The sequence below is a fragment of the Cydia splendana genome, chromosome 1, assembly GCF_910591565.1.
Source record: "Cydia splendana chromosome 1, ilCydSple1.2, whole genome shotgun sequence".
Classification (NCBI taxonomy): Eukaryota; Metazoa; Arthropoda; class Insecta; order Lepidoptera; family Tortricidae; genus Cydia; species Cydia splendana.
In genome coordinates, this window is record NC_085960.1 from 6,348,597 (window position 1) to 6,363,673 (window position 15,077).

Below are 15,077 nucleotides of genomic sequence, written 5' to 3' on the forward strand. Positions count from 1 at the left end.
AGAAGAAATATTAGTGTTTGGGACAAGGAAATAAACGTTTTTAATTAAATAACTCGGGTAAACTTCAGTATTATAGTATTGTGAAAATATCACCCTTCTCTTTGAGATCACGACCACATAAATAACAAATTAAATAATTGCTTAGATAAATTGTGTCTGAGTGAAAATAATTGTATTACGCCAACATAGCTTTTCGCCAGCACTTTTGCTTAGGTGGTGTAATATATAGTTAAATCTCAAAAGAGGAATTCATGCTTATAATATTTTATTAAATCATTTATTTACAAACAAGATATATACAGTGCTATTACTAAACGAAACTAAAAACTAGCATCCTTGGTACAATGCCTCAAGGGCCTATTTTAGATTTAGATCTAAAATAGGCCCTTGAAGCATTGTACCAAGGATGCAGGCGGCATTTCCTCGCTGTATCGCAATGCTTATAATAAATTTAAGATTTATGTGCAGTCGCATAGCTCACCTATCCCTAAAGACATATAAATTTTCCTTATCGTACTTGCTGGGCTGCAAGAGGTAAAATAATTAATTAAAGCCTGCATAATATACCCTGAATGAAACTGGGCACGTCTGCTATTAAAAAGGCTTTTTCATTTTGTCGGTTTACTAAAGAAAATCTGACTCCGCTTGACTCGACTGAGAGGAATACTTTTGAAAACGAGGGCATCATTAAATTCCATACGGAATGTGTGCCTATTTGTTCTGAGCACAAACAAACCGTACTGATTTACATAATTAGGTATCAGTAATGATCTTGGGGCTTGCTCTCACGGCGCTGGCAGATTAAATAAAGATAAAGTGGCATTTAAAGATACATTTCGTATTTTTGTAACTTTATAAATCTCTATTTTTAAACTGGGAAAGTCACTCAAGTTTATTGTCAAACAAATTAAACATCCTTCTAAATAAACTAAGACAAGCTTTGGTGCCTGCTCTCCTCAGACATCCACAATTATCTTTATGTAATTCTAATATTTTTATATGCTTGTTACAGGGAAAAGGAAGTCTAGTCACATATTGGTTGTTGGGAGAGATAGTCGATCCGAACGCACCGCCTAAAGAAAAACCGTCGTTGCCAAAACTTCAAACTCAATCCACTGAAAGTGGAGGATCTATTTCACATCTAACTCCCTTCCGACAAAGACTTGATGGATCCAGGTCATCCAGCAGGCGGGGTTCCGGCATATTTCAGCAAAGAAACAACGACTTCATTAAACTAGAAAAAGAAGCGCAGCCACTGTTACAAAATCTCAAAATACAAAGACAGCAGTCAGACCCTACCGAACCGGTCGCCAATGGTGTGACATCCGCCGAGGAAACGGATAAACTCAGCGTTTCTAATTCAATATCACTTAACGTCAACTCTTTAAATCACAATTCGGTCAGTCAAAGCGGCCAACCCAAAGTTAAACTGAAGGACTGCCAAATGAACTCCATAGGAAATCATAATTCGAATAAAATAGGTAATAATAACTGGATACCCAAGTTACCGCAAGCAAGTTCTTTTGACAACGGCTCCAGGAAGAGTAATCATTGCTTAAAAGATTATAGTAGTGTTCCTTTACTGTCTAAATCAGATACACCAAATGATTCCAACGTTTAAAGCTATCATGAATATATTATGTAGTTAATAATATGGCAATTTCTAAGAGAGATTTTGAAAATGTAAGTGTGACTATTCAATGTTTTAAATGTCGGTAGTCATAGTATCTCTATTGTTGAAGTGTGCTCAGTTATCGTCGTCTCTTACATTCCTTTACATGATTTGTAAGACTATCCTGCCAATGGGTGTGATACTTTTTAATTCTATACTTGGCCAAACAAATCTTGTCAGTAGCAAAAGGCGGCAAATTTGAAAAATTGCGGGATTGCAACACTGTTTTCAAATAATTCCAAAATCGCCTGTCATCTGTGTTTTATCTGTGGAATGTGGATCGTTAATGACAGCCATCTTGTTTGTTTACATTCTGAATCGTTGCTATTTCAAGAGAACTGCTGTCACCATTAAATAGGTACCAATATATTAAATAAGATTGTACATGAACTTAAATTAAAGTCAAGGTGCCTACAATGTACAATCCAGCTCGTTAATAGTAAATATTTGTAAAATGTGAGGTTATGATAATTACATGACAATTGTTTTGGTTCGATGTACATTGCTGCTTTTCTTAGCGCTGCTCTTTGAGTGTTGCCCTACTTCACTTTGCTGTACATTGCTACTGACATAATTTGCTTGACAGACTATATATCTTGAAAATTAACATCGAAATGTCATTTATTTTCATTGGCCGATGAATTGTCGAGCCATCGTAGCAGTACTTAAAAATGTATTTATTTTCACAGTGTTGACATTAGGCTGTAAATATACTTAAGAATTTATTTATTGTAAATATTATAGTATTAAATGTAACGTCGTTGTGATCTTAGCAAAAGGTATTCTGAAAACAAGTAATTATTAATAGTAAATGTAGACAAAGTAAAAATTAAACCCTCAATGTTTTAAAAACGTTATAGCAAATATAAAGAGTGAGAAAGATTTTTTTGTTTCAATTTTATCACATTGGAAATACCTACATTAAATGCCAAATATAATTATTTACTCCGTTATCACTTAGCAGCCTTTAATAACGTACGTGAACGTGACGTTATTTTCTCGAAAGCCTCATTGAAATTTACATTATTTGAATGGAGAAATTAATACAGCAGACACCCCCAAAAACAACTAAATTGCTTTACATTGAAAGGCTTAAATTACAGCAACCCTCCAATTTAAACTATTGAGTTTCACAGACTTTTCATAAAGTTACCAATTAAATATTACCAAACAACCCGCAGAACAAAATACAAGTGATGGAATATCATACGACTCATTAAATTAACATTGCTATGGGGTAAGACTTGAGGATAATTATTAGGGCAACTGATTTATTTACTTTTCTTTATTTATACTTGAATGTTCTGATGTTAAAATTCATCATGTCAGAGTTACATTGTCTTTATGTAAAATTCATGGGTTAGGTACACCATACTGACCATACTATAATGTCTATTTTCTTTACCGCTACTAGTATGTAAATAAAACCTGCAAAATTGTTGACGGCGGTGCCGATTCTCGGCGAGAGGGCTCTTGACGAATCTGTACAGCCGGCATAAATATGAAAGTATCCTGTCTGTCTATCTGTTACCTCTTTACGCTTAAATCGCTGAACCGATTAAGATGAAATTTGCTATGGAGATAGTTTGAAGCACGGGAAAGGACATAGGATAGTTTTATCAATTATTATCGTTACTCCGTGCAGATGAAGTCGCAGGCAGAAGCTTCATAGGTATGATGCGAATATATAAGAAAACGCTAAAATATTCAACGTTAAGTTTCTTACATATTAAATCAGTATTAGGTCCATTTAATACGAAACTTTACTTAAGTTCCAAGTAAAACAAACTTAACGAAGTGTAACAAAAGTAAATTGAGCGGAATCAAAACAAATGCCCAACTTTATACCAGGTTGAACTTCTTTGATCATGATCATCTCTAAGAAATTGCGTTGCGAAGACCAAATATTAATTATTAAAATATTAATAAAACAAACACTAAAACACAGAGCAGCAATGCTAGCTAGAACCATACATATTTCTTAATTTCGTCTAAACTGTTATACAATATACTGAAATATTCCTTTACCTATATACCTATTACGGAACAATGGTGCTCCGAACATTTGAGAGGCGTGCATGGAACCGAAGCTACTTATCACGAGGCGTGGCTCACTCCACGATTTCGTCGCTTTGCTACAGGTAGCTAAAAGTACACCCGTTCGGCCCCAATTTTGGGGAAAGCATATGTCGCCACCTAGCGGCCATATCTGTGCTGATCGTAACAGACGCGTTTTGTTAGGGAGTGAGTCTTCTGTACCTAGTACTATTATTTATTCTGTGCTATCACGTAGAAGCCCTTTTGACGCTTTAATGAGATGAAAGGGGTACACCGAGCACACAAAAAAAAAGCAAACTGCCAAATATGTACTCGCCGTAAGTGTGCTCTTTGTGTCTGGCAGCTTTAATTATTGGAATAGACAACTGATTAGATTACCCACATCTCCATCATTCACTCGTCATTCATTGCTTTATCTAAACCTTTAGATAAAATTAAACGCACAAGTCGCACAACTCCACGAATAGTCATTGGCAAAAGTTAGAGTACGCGACAAAGTGCGAGTATTTAACAGTAGTTTGATTAAATTGGAGAAAGTACCTACTTATGTAGTTCTAAATCAATGGTGATGGAAGAACAAACTTGTTTTCTTATTTATTGGTTTTCACTACAAAGTTTCTATCTATACTTACTTGAAGTTACTATGTAAGTAATGTGAGAAATACAAGGAAAAAGTACCTACAGGAAAAGAGTAATTATGTAAGTTGTAACCAAAAACAGGTTATTATTAAAAAAAAAACATTATTTTAAAAGCTCTAAACAGTAAGTACGCGATTAGCAAAAACCTCATGTTTCATCATTCTTCTCTCGTTCACCAAAGTTTCAGGGAACCCGGTATTCAACCTATAAGTACTTACAAGGATTAGCACAACAAGAAGTAGGTAACAAAGAAGGATGACACGTTTCCAAATCTCATCCTCGCATCAATTCGTGCAGAAAAACCAGTGACGTTTTTCTGTCAACATTATCCTTTAACTGCCAACACGAGTACCTATATTCCGTTTTGGCGTTCGAACGTGTCAATTGGAGGTTCCACGAGAAGTTCAAACGCAAATTGAGCTCGATCTCGACCAAGTATACGTGTAGCCCTAATGGGGTGTGGAGCAAACGTTTTACCTGTAATTCGTACCTACCTTGACCTATTTTATTTCTTTATTAACCTTCTCTCAATTCAGTTAACTACATCACTTACAATTTGAACTTAGTCATTAGATATCTTACTCCGTTTGCTAATTGGTCAAACGCATTAAGTAGTCAAAATGCAAATCGTGGAGATACTCAAATAAACTGGAAGATTAAGACCAAGTTGATTGAATGTTTAATTTACTAGGCGAAATGTTAATTATGCAAAATTATAATTTATAATTTTAATGTTCACGCGCAATTCGTGGCCTGGCGATAAACTTTGTGACGCCGCGCGCCGTAAAGTAGGATTATGCCAAGAATCCTGCCATTTCAGCAAAAATATTAAGTTTTATTTATTCTGAGTTTGAAGAATTTATTTCAAAGTTTTCCTGCAAAAAAAGAGAACATTTCAGAATTACCTACTACAATTTATTATTATGAAATAGTTGAAAAGGCACCAATATTAATCGTAAAGAAAATAAATCTAAACTATATTTTAGTTACTCTGTTATAATATATCCCGTCGAGGGTTTGATAAAATAGACCTATTAGTCCTAAGAGTATTTTACCTCTACTTTGTATGATAAGATAAACCTACACGAATTATTTAGAAGATATCGAAGATTAGACTCAGTTAGATGTTCTTATATCCAAGATAACATGCAAAAAGCTTAAGGTCGACATTCCATTAAAGTAATCGCATTTTGTTCGGAGATTTATAGAGGTATTACTCTTTATAGTGACATCCTAAATTATTCCGTTCGTGAACTTTAATCAACTTGAAAGAGTTAAAGGAAAATTCGGTATTTTACGTATACGTATAAGGGTTAGATGGTCTTCACTTTTAAACGACTTTAATTCTAAGAAGCAGTTCTGTAGGTATTCAGTTGTGGCTATTATTTTTTATATACCTATGTTCACCGATTATTCATACTGCCGTATTCGAACTTCAAGATATTCACAAGAGACGACACGTACTAGATCTATTCTAGATACGTTATAGTTTAGATATCAACTTCTCTTTTGCAGCGCAATTCGGGCAACCAATGTCACTTTTACGTTAGATAGAGTAAGATATCTAATATTAGATGTGAATTGGATCTCTAAGTCATATCCTGTGGAAATCGTTCAACAGTATCTCCAGAATCGCGCAAATGTCAAATTTGACAGGTTAGATCTTAAACATATCGTTATCGTATCTTGGTGATGTCTAAAAGATGTCTAATAGATGTCTATTTCAAAATCCGAATCGGGCCCCGAAACCCGTGGTCCGATTTCAGTAATTCTTCTTTTATTGTTTGAAAGTCGGTGTACTGTACATCGGTGGATCTTATTACTAAAGACATAAGGTCCACCGATGTACAGTTAACAGTGTGGGTGATGGTACCATGACCTTGGTGCGATTTGATAAGGATGCGGCTGTATGTACGGAGGATTGGTTTCCATAATGTTATAAATATGTAATAATACTAAGTTTTGAGATTGTACATCCCACGGAAGTGTGGAGGCCGAGGCTTCCTAAACGCCAAGGATCTCCACAACCACGAGGTGTACAATCTCAGGAACTATTTCCTTAACAACGAGTGTGGGATGCATTGTGATGTGGTGGCAGTAGATAGGAACCTCACGCCGCTTTCCTTGGCAAACGAGAACTGGCGCAAACCTGTGGTACTAAGTACTGCGGATCGCAAGGCGGCATGGGAGAGTAAGGTGCTACACGGGCGGTTCTACAAGGCCCTCACGGGACCCGATGTGGACCTGCTCGCGTCGGTGAACTGGTTACGATTCGGGGACCTCTTCGGAGAAACCGAGGGTTTTGCCTGTGCAATTGCGGACGAAGTGATGATGACGAACAACTATCGGAAATATATCCTGAAGGACGGTACGGTCGACATCTGTCGGGCATGCCGCCGTCCCGGAGAGTCGCTCAGGCATATTATTTCCGGTTGCTCCCATCTTGCTAACGGCGAGTACTTGCACAGACATAATCTCGTAGCCAGGATTATCCACCAGCAACTTGCTCTTCTATATGACCTTGTAGACCGCGAAGTACCGTACTACAAGTACTTACCTGCGCCTCTTCTCGAGAATGGTCGTGCCACGCTCTATTGGGATCGATCTATCATCACTGACAGGACTATTGTAGCCAATAAGCCTGATATTGTGATAATAGATCGATCGCAACGTCGGGCCGTGCTCGTTGACATCACCATCCCCCATGATGACAATCTCGTCAAGGCCGAGAAGGACAAGTCCAGTAAGTACCTAGACTTGGCTCATGAGATAACCGCCATGTGGGATGTTGATTCGACGATCATTGTCCCGATAGTCGTTACAGTAAACGGTCTAATAGTAGGGCTTGCAATATCGGATGGTTTCCAATTCCGGAACTGATTTTCGATATTGGCTTCCAATTCCGGAATTCCGGAACTGGTTCCGGAATTAGGGTTTATCATATTTTAATTCCATTTTTTATTAAAAAACAACAAAAAATGTAAAATTCTGATACTTTACGTTTATTAAAGTTAGTATTGTTTAAGAGAAATTTAATTTGAAGTACTTGCGTTTTTTTTTCACCTCTTATTTTAACACCTCATTAAAATGGTTACTTTTATTCACTTCTATGATACGGGGTATTTATGTGGGGAAACTATAGTTGCTAGCAAATCAGTTAAATATAATAGCTTCCTACTCTTCCTAACCTAATAGGTTTAATTTCAATTCTAAAAATTCGCTTATGTAGGATTCAGCCTATTCTGACTATTCTAAGCAAGTAAATCGCTTTGCTTTATTATTATTTATTTTTTTATTCGTTTAAACTCTCTGTTTAGGTTTTTAAAATATGCATATAAAAACACATAAAAAACGAAAAAAAATACATATGAACACATTATAAAAAACCTAACCTAGAGTGCCGCCGGCAACAGGGCAAGGCCCCCAAGCTGCCGGTGGTAAGGGCTATAGAGAGCGGAACAGGTGCGGTGGACTATCCGCGCCGTGTCCAAAATCATTTATTTTTTTATTATTATGAGCCTATAATATCGCACGTCGCACTCGCACTGGTTTAGCAAACGGAACAGTAAAATATATACCTACTCTATTATTATGTAATACTATAGTCCATTGAATGACTAAGAGGCACGTAATAACGACTAACAACACAGTATAATGTAATTTCTTAACAATTTTCAATAATAAACGTATTAAAACCTAAAAAAAGTACTTAAATCCAATTCCGGAATTTTCGATATTCAGTGGTATCAATTCCGGAATTGTAATATCGGAAAATTGGCCCGAGATTCCGGAATTTCGAAATTCCGGAATTCCGGAATGCAAGCCCTATCTAATAGCGAAGAGTCTCGACCAACACCTTGAGAGACTCTCGCTAGGTGGTTGGATCAAGGGTCAGATGCAGAAGGCGGTGATCTTGGACACGGCGCGGATAGTCCGCCGGTTCCTCTCTCTGCAGCCCTGACCACCGGTAGCTTGGGCCTTGCCCCGCTGCTGGCGGCACCCTAGGTTAGGTTTTTTATAATGTGTTTATATTAATTTTTATTGTTTTGTAAGTGTTTTTATATTTTACTTTTATATTCATATTATAAAATAACCTAACTTAAGATGAGAAATAAATAAAGAGAATAATAAGTTTTAATATACATCCCATAAAATTGTAATAAGGATATTAAGGAAGGGTGACCATAAGTATGTGGACTTGTGGAGTCAGCACTCAACTTGTTATTTCCCTATAACCTCGCAGGAAGTATTAAGCAGAAAAATATATCCACAGGAAGGAAAGAAAACGACCGCAATAAAACGGGTATAGGTAAAGAATGTTTATTGGGTTACACAGAATTATTAGATTCTTTCTTTATATTTATAGGATAAGTCCAGAGATAAAGTATACTTAACGCCTACGATCACGATACGATCTCCCATAAATCAAAGGAATATTGTTTTAAGTTTTGCCTCTTCAGCGTTTTACTAAGACAATATAACAACATAATTGATAGGTAATTTGATTGTAGCCACATACTTTTGTTTTTTACTATCAATATCTAGTTATTTCATTAGAACACTAATGAAAGTATTTCGTAACTGTGACCTGCGTTTGAGGTAAGCGCGGCCATACCCCCTTGCACACAACTTGCACATTCCTGTTACCGGTCCAAGTCACCCTAGAAATGCAGAAATGAAGACTCGTGTGCCCAGGCCACACATTCCTCAGCAGCACTTTAGCTTCGCCTCAGCTCACTCCAACGGCTTGCAACTCGATGTCGCTGGTGAAACATTTAGTGAAATGACGTTCGCGATTTTGCCTTGCAGTGATGCTTGACTTACAGTCCGTTAACTCTCAGAATGACCATCGCATTTTAGAAAGATGTACATAGGGTATCGGCGGTAACACGCGAAGGTGATACTGCTGTTCTGCTTTCTTATTAACTCACAAAAAGTTTTAAACTTACTGCATAAAGTTAAGGATACCTATTGTCTCAATGTAAAATAAGCCCTAATTTAATGACATTAGGTATGCTTAATACTCGGAGGATGACTATTAATACAGTAAAATTATACATTTAGCGTTTGCGTCAAATCCGGTAGTTCTGATTTTTTGCAGACTTATTTATGATGTTGTCCAATAAATAATCCAAGTTGGTGACCTCGAGCGCCGAACGCAACTTTGTCAAAAATCGAAAAACCCGCGAAAATTTCGGTTTTTGTTTAGTTTTGGGTGATTCTAACCCTAAAGGACTAGTTTTTGATAGTACCTTCCTTAGACGTTTTTAAAGAAGACTAAATTTGCTACAACGAGATTAGAACTGTCTCTGTAGATTGAATAGTTTCCGAGATAAAGGCTTTCAAAATTTAGATTTTTTTGAAATTGAGCTCGTAAGCTAAGTGAGTGCAGTGAGTGCAGACTGCAGTGACCTGCACTGAGAGAAAAGTATAACAAAAACACACTTAGAATTACAAAAAAAAACTTAATCCGGGGACAAGGATAGTCAACTAATAGGAACAAATTGACTTTTGCAATTTCTATTAGTTCTTGCAATTTCTACCCATATAACCATTCCAGTCGCAGAATCACAAAGTGGTAACTAAATGTCAGATGTGTCGTAACAGAGTCCACACAATGTGTCTAGAATTGTTTCGAAACAAAGTGTCGTCGCCGTGTCTACACTTTTCCGTAACAAGGTGTCGACACATTTGTGTGCACTTTGCGTGCGGTTTGCGACTAAATCTGACAGCAAATTTGTGACAGCAAATGTCAATATAAAATACCTCTTGAAAACCAAGGTTTGTCAAACTACTATTAGTGTCTCGTGTGCTCGTAATTCTAGTAAGTCATCATGGGCAATGCAAATGATAATAATCGACCGAAACCATATAAACACCCAACACCCGTCAACCTTTTACAGAAAAGTTTTTAAAGAAATTCAATAAGCTACTTAGGTCAGGCAGCGAATGCTCCAAAAGTTGTAGAGGGAAATGCTCGGAACACAATTTTTGACTCCGTAACTCGGTTTGACAAGTTAGGAGGTGAACATATCAAAAGTCCCCGGCCGTAGCCCTTGAGCGGGGGGGAGAGAGGGGGCTTTGAAGCTCCCATTTTCCCGTTTTTCGATTATATCTCGGAAACTATGCATCTCAGCGACATGGCCACTTATACAAAATGAAAGTTTATTTAATTTGTTACAAGTTTATTCCGTCAATTTTTTCGATATGTTGAATAGTTTTTGAGATATCCGCTCTTGAAAGTTTATTTAGGGCTCTCAATTTTATTTTGATATACTTATCTATATCAGTGAAGGTGCTAGGCCGTGTTTGGTATCGTTTTCGTATAAATCTGGGGTGCTGAATCCATTTAAGATATCACATTGACACCATTCCACAAAATAAAAATAAATCTTTTTAGGGTTCCGTACCTCAAAAGGAAAAAACGGAACCCTTATAGGATCACTCGTGCGTCTGTATGTATGTCCGTCTGAATACACAAAATAGTTCTTTACATATAGATGACAGGAAAACCTATTAGAAATGTGCAGTCAAGCGCGAGTCGGACTTAATGTACGGAACCCTTAATACGCGAGTCCGACTCGCACTTGGCCGGTTTTTTTGAAACTCTTCTTGACGCTTAACCGCTGAACCGATTTCGTTGAAATTTGGTATAGAAATAGTTTGCGTCCCGGAACAGGACATAGGATAGATCTTATAACCAAAATCATCTTTTGAAGGTGTGAAAAGTGGCGTGGAAATTTGTACGGGAAATCTATAACCGCTGAACCGATTTATATGAAATTTGGGATGGTCTACATCTTTGATTTAGTTAAAAATGATGAAAAAACATGACTTCAAACCTAAACTTAAACAGTATTCTTTAAGAAGTCAATTCTGAATTCCCCCCTACACCTCATTTCACACCTTTAAAGGATGATTTTTGAGATAACTTATTATATCCTGTCTCGGGACTCAAAATATATGTGTACCAAATTTAAATTAAAACTGTTCAGCAGTTTAAGCGTGAAGAGGAGTTTAAAAGAAAGTATTTTAATAAGTTTATATGTCTTTACTTCGGAATGGTGTCAATGTGATACCTTAACTAAATTTGGTACTGCGAATTTATACGAAAACGATACCAAACATGGCCTCGTAGCTTTAAAGTTGTAGAAGTCAAAATAAAATTGAGAGCCCTAAATTCTTATTACTTGGCCAAACTTGTGTAGAAGGAAAAGGTAAAATAAAAGTCTTAGGAATATAACACACAAATATATATTTTTTTGCGTTACTATTTCATTCATCAAATATAAACATACCTTGATTATATTATTCTAGTGAGATCCGCATAGATAAACAAAAACATTTACTTAAAAAATTACAAGGTCGAAATGTCACGGAACTTGTGAGAGTAATATGTGAAAAATATAAACTTTTATGACAAAAAAAATCTGGACACAATTTAAGAATCACCCAATTGCGTCGAGGAATCATCTGTATTTTTGCTTGTTTCATTACCTCCTCGCTTCTTTTTTGTCCTTTGTATTCTGTAGCAATTTGTTAGATCTGAAAATAAAGATAACTTGCGTCGTCACGGATGTCGATTTATAGGTTTTAGGGAGTGCAGAATTCGAAAACGATGATCATTTTATAATCCAAGATGGCGGCTACGTATTTTGTCATAAAAGTGGAATCCAAAATAGTCATCATTATCGAAATCTGCGCCCCCAGAAACCTATAAAACGACATCCATGACGACTTTTATGACATAGTGCATGGCCGCCATCTTGGAATCCAAAATAGTCATCATTTTCGAAATCTGCGCCCCCTAAAACCTATAAAACGATATCCATGACGACTTTTATGACATAGTGCATTGCCGCCATTTTTAAATTGAAAATGTTATCATTTTCGAAATCTGCGCCCCCCAAAACCTATAAAACGACACCCATGACGACTTTTATGACATAGTGCATGGCCGCCATTTTGGATTCCAAAATGGTCATCATTTTCGAAAGCGGGGCCCCCTAAAACCTATAAAACGACATACATGACGACTTTTATGACATAGTGCATGGCCGCCATCTTGGAATCCAAAATGGTCATCATTTTCGAAATCTGCGCCCTCTAAAACCTATAAAACGACACCCATGACGACTTTTATGACATAGTGCATGGCCGCCATTTTGGAATCCAAAATGGTTATCATTTTCTAAATCTGCGCCCCCCAAAACCTATAAAACGACACCCATGACGACTTTTATGACATAGTGCATGGCCGCCATTTTGGATTCCGAAATGGTCATCATTTTCAAAATTGGGGCCCCCTAAAACGTATAAAACGACATCCATGACGACTTTTATGACACAGTGCATGGCCGCCATTTCGGATTCCAAAATGATCATTATTTTCGAAATCGGCACTCCCTAAAACCTAAATATCGACACCCATCTCGACTTTTATGACAAAGTGTTTTGCTACCATCTGCATGCAAGACATTTCTATTAGTTTTACGTACAAAAATGGCCCCCTGTCAACTTTCAATCGTGATTTAATCGATAATTTATTCGATTAATATTCAGATTAATTCAATTTCAATCTATGTTAGGTCGACTAAACTAATCGCGATTAAAATTTGAGAATTAACTTTTTTTATTCCATTAATTAGTCGAATAAACAGTTAATCGATTAATGCCCATCTCTGACCACGGCATTTTTACACTTTGAGAATATCTGAAAACAAATCAACACAAGGAGCCATTTTGCAAATCCAGTAACATACCAGTAACTTTGTTATTACTTTTGACAGCGCGTGTCATGTGTCAACACAGAGTCGACACAAAGTCGAAACATTGCAACTACTTTGTGACTGCAATATTTCTCAGCCTTAAACCATATTTATCATATCATATCATATCATCATATCATATATTTATTGCATCCATGGTAAGTACACAGGTGTTACATAGGTAATACAAAGATGTTTCACATGGGCCCTGGTAGGGCACGGCAATATTCTTAAATCTAAGGATTGGGTTTGTATGTATGTAGGTACCATTAACAATATCTTATTTCATTTTAAATTAATAAATAGTTGTAAACATTATATAATTTTTACTAACGTCAATAGCAAATGATCAAATTATATGTCACTAAAAATAATAAAATTAAATATTCATGCTTAAAAAAATGTTAGGTGCTTACAGTTTATGTCAAAAATGTCAATTGGTATATAATGTTAATTTAAAACTAATTATTAAAATTCAAAATTGAGTCATGTCTAATAAGTATACTAAAAACTACATAATAATTACATTTCATCTTCCAAAAAGTCATTCAGATTATAATAGCATTTATTGATTAAGAAGTCCTTCAACTGCTTATTGAATAGCGTGTCTGATGTTTGCAATTTAAGGTTGTCGCTGATTTTATTGTAAATTTTTATTGCCATCATGTTTGGGCTTGATTTATGTAGCTTTAGTACAGAACTTATGGGTGGCGCCAGGTTATTCTTAAATCTACTTTCAAAACGTCGAGGACGGTCGGCAATTTTTGGGAAGAATTCCGGGTATTTCCTGACGAACTTGCAGATTTCTAAAATGTAAATTGATGTCAACGTCAAAATTTTGTATTTAATAAAGTAGGGTCTGCAATTGTCGGAGTATGTAGTGTTGGCTAGTATTCGTACGCACTGTTTTTGGAGAACAAATATATCGTTTATGTCAGTACTGTTTCCCCAATGAATTATCCCATAATTGAGCCATGAAGAAGCATAGGCGTAGTAGGCAGTCAAAGCGCATTGAAAGTTAGTAGATTTTTTTAGTTCTCTAATGACATATATAAAACTAGACATTTTATTTTTTATTTTATTTAGATGTGATTTCCAGTTGATATGAGAATCTATATCTATTCCAAGAAGGGTAAAAGCGTCTACACATTCTAGGGTTTGTACATTGAATGATATATTTATATCTAATGCGTCTTTTTGGTAAGGCCTGAATTGTATAATTTTCGTTTTTGTAAAATTTATGTCTAAGTTGTGGTCAGTGAGCCAGTCTGTTAGTTTGGTCAATGTATTATGAATGTCGCTTTGGAGGTTTTGATCATTTTTGCATGACATTAACACAGAAATATCATCCGCAAAAAGTACGCACAAGTCATTCAGGATCATTGGGAGATTGTTTATATAAATTAAAAATAATAAACAGCCGATACAGCTTCCTTGGGGAATTGAGTGTTCGACTACTTGAACCTCCGATCTTACGTAGTTGATCATACCTGTTTTATTGTCATTGTGTTGTATCTCGACATATTGTTTTCGGTTATCTAAATATGATGTAAGCCATTTGTGCGCGGTACCCCTAATTCCTATTTCATGTAGTTTGTCAAGCAGTATTTTATATTGCACCCTATCGTAAGCCTTCGACATATCTAAAAGAATACCAATTGCATACTTTTTTTCGTTTAAAATATTATATACTTCCTGCATATATTTATAGACGGCTAGTACAGTCGATCGGTTCCTGCGAAAACCGTTCTGACTATCGTTAAAAATGTTGTACTTTTCGCAGAATGAGTTTAGGCGTTTACACATGGCTAATTCAAAGATTTTTGAGGAAGCAGGTAATAAAGCAATCGGCCGGTAGTTATTAGGATCGGTCTTAGGGCCCTTTTTGTGGATTGGTTTTATAATGGATGTTTTTAGTTGATCGGGGAATATTCCATCAA

At 36.2% G+C, this 15,077-nt stretch overlaps 1 protein-coding gene and 1 long non-coding RNA gene across 4 annotated transcripts in view; one reads left to right on the forward strand and one right to left on the reverse strand.

The window, feature by feature from the left end:
* The window catches only part of LOC134789944 (atrial natriuretic peptide receptor 1), a 245,932-nt gene extending 243,378 nt beyond the window's left edge, over positions 1-2,554 (forward strand). For both annotated transcript variants that reach the window (XM_063760684.1, XM_063760677.1), the window contains exon 20: positions 1,013-2,554. In XM_063760684.1, the coding sequence (XP_063616754.1) occupies positions 1,013-1,621 (609 nt within the window). In that variant the 3' untranslated portion in view covers positions 1,622-2,554. The remainder of the gene's footprint in view (positions 1-1,012) is intronic.
* The window catches only part of LOC134790208 (uncharacterized), a 488,662-nt gene that overhangs the window by 188,121 nt on the left and 285,464 nt on the right, over positions 1-15,077 (reverse strand). The window lies entirely within an intron of this gene.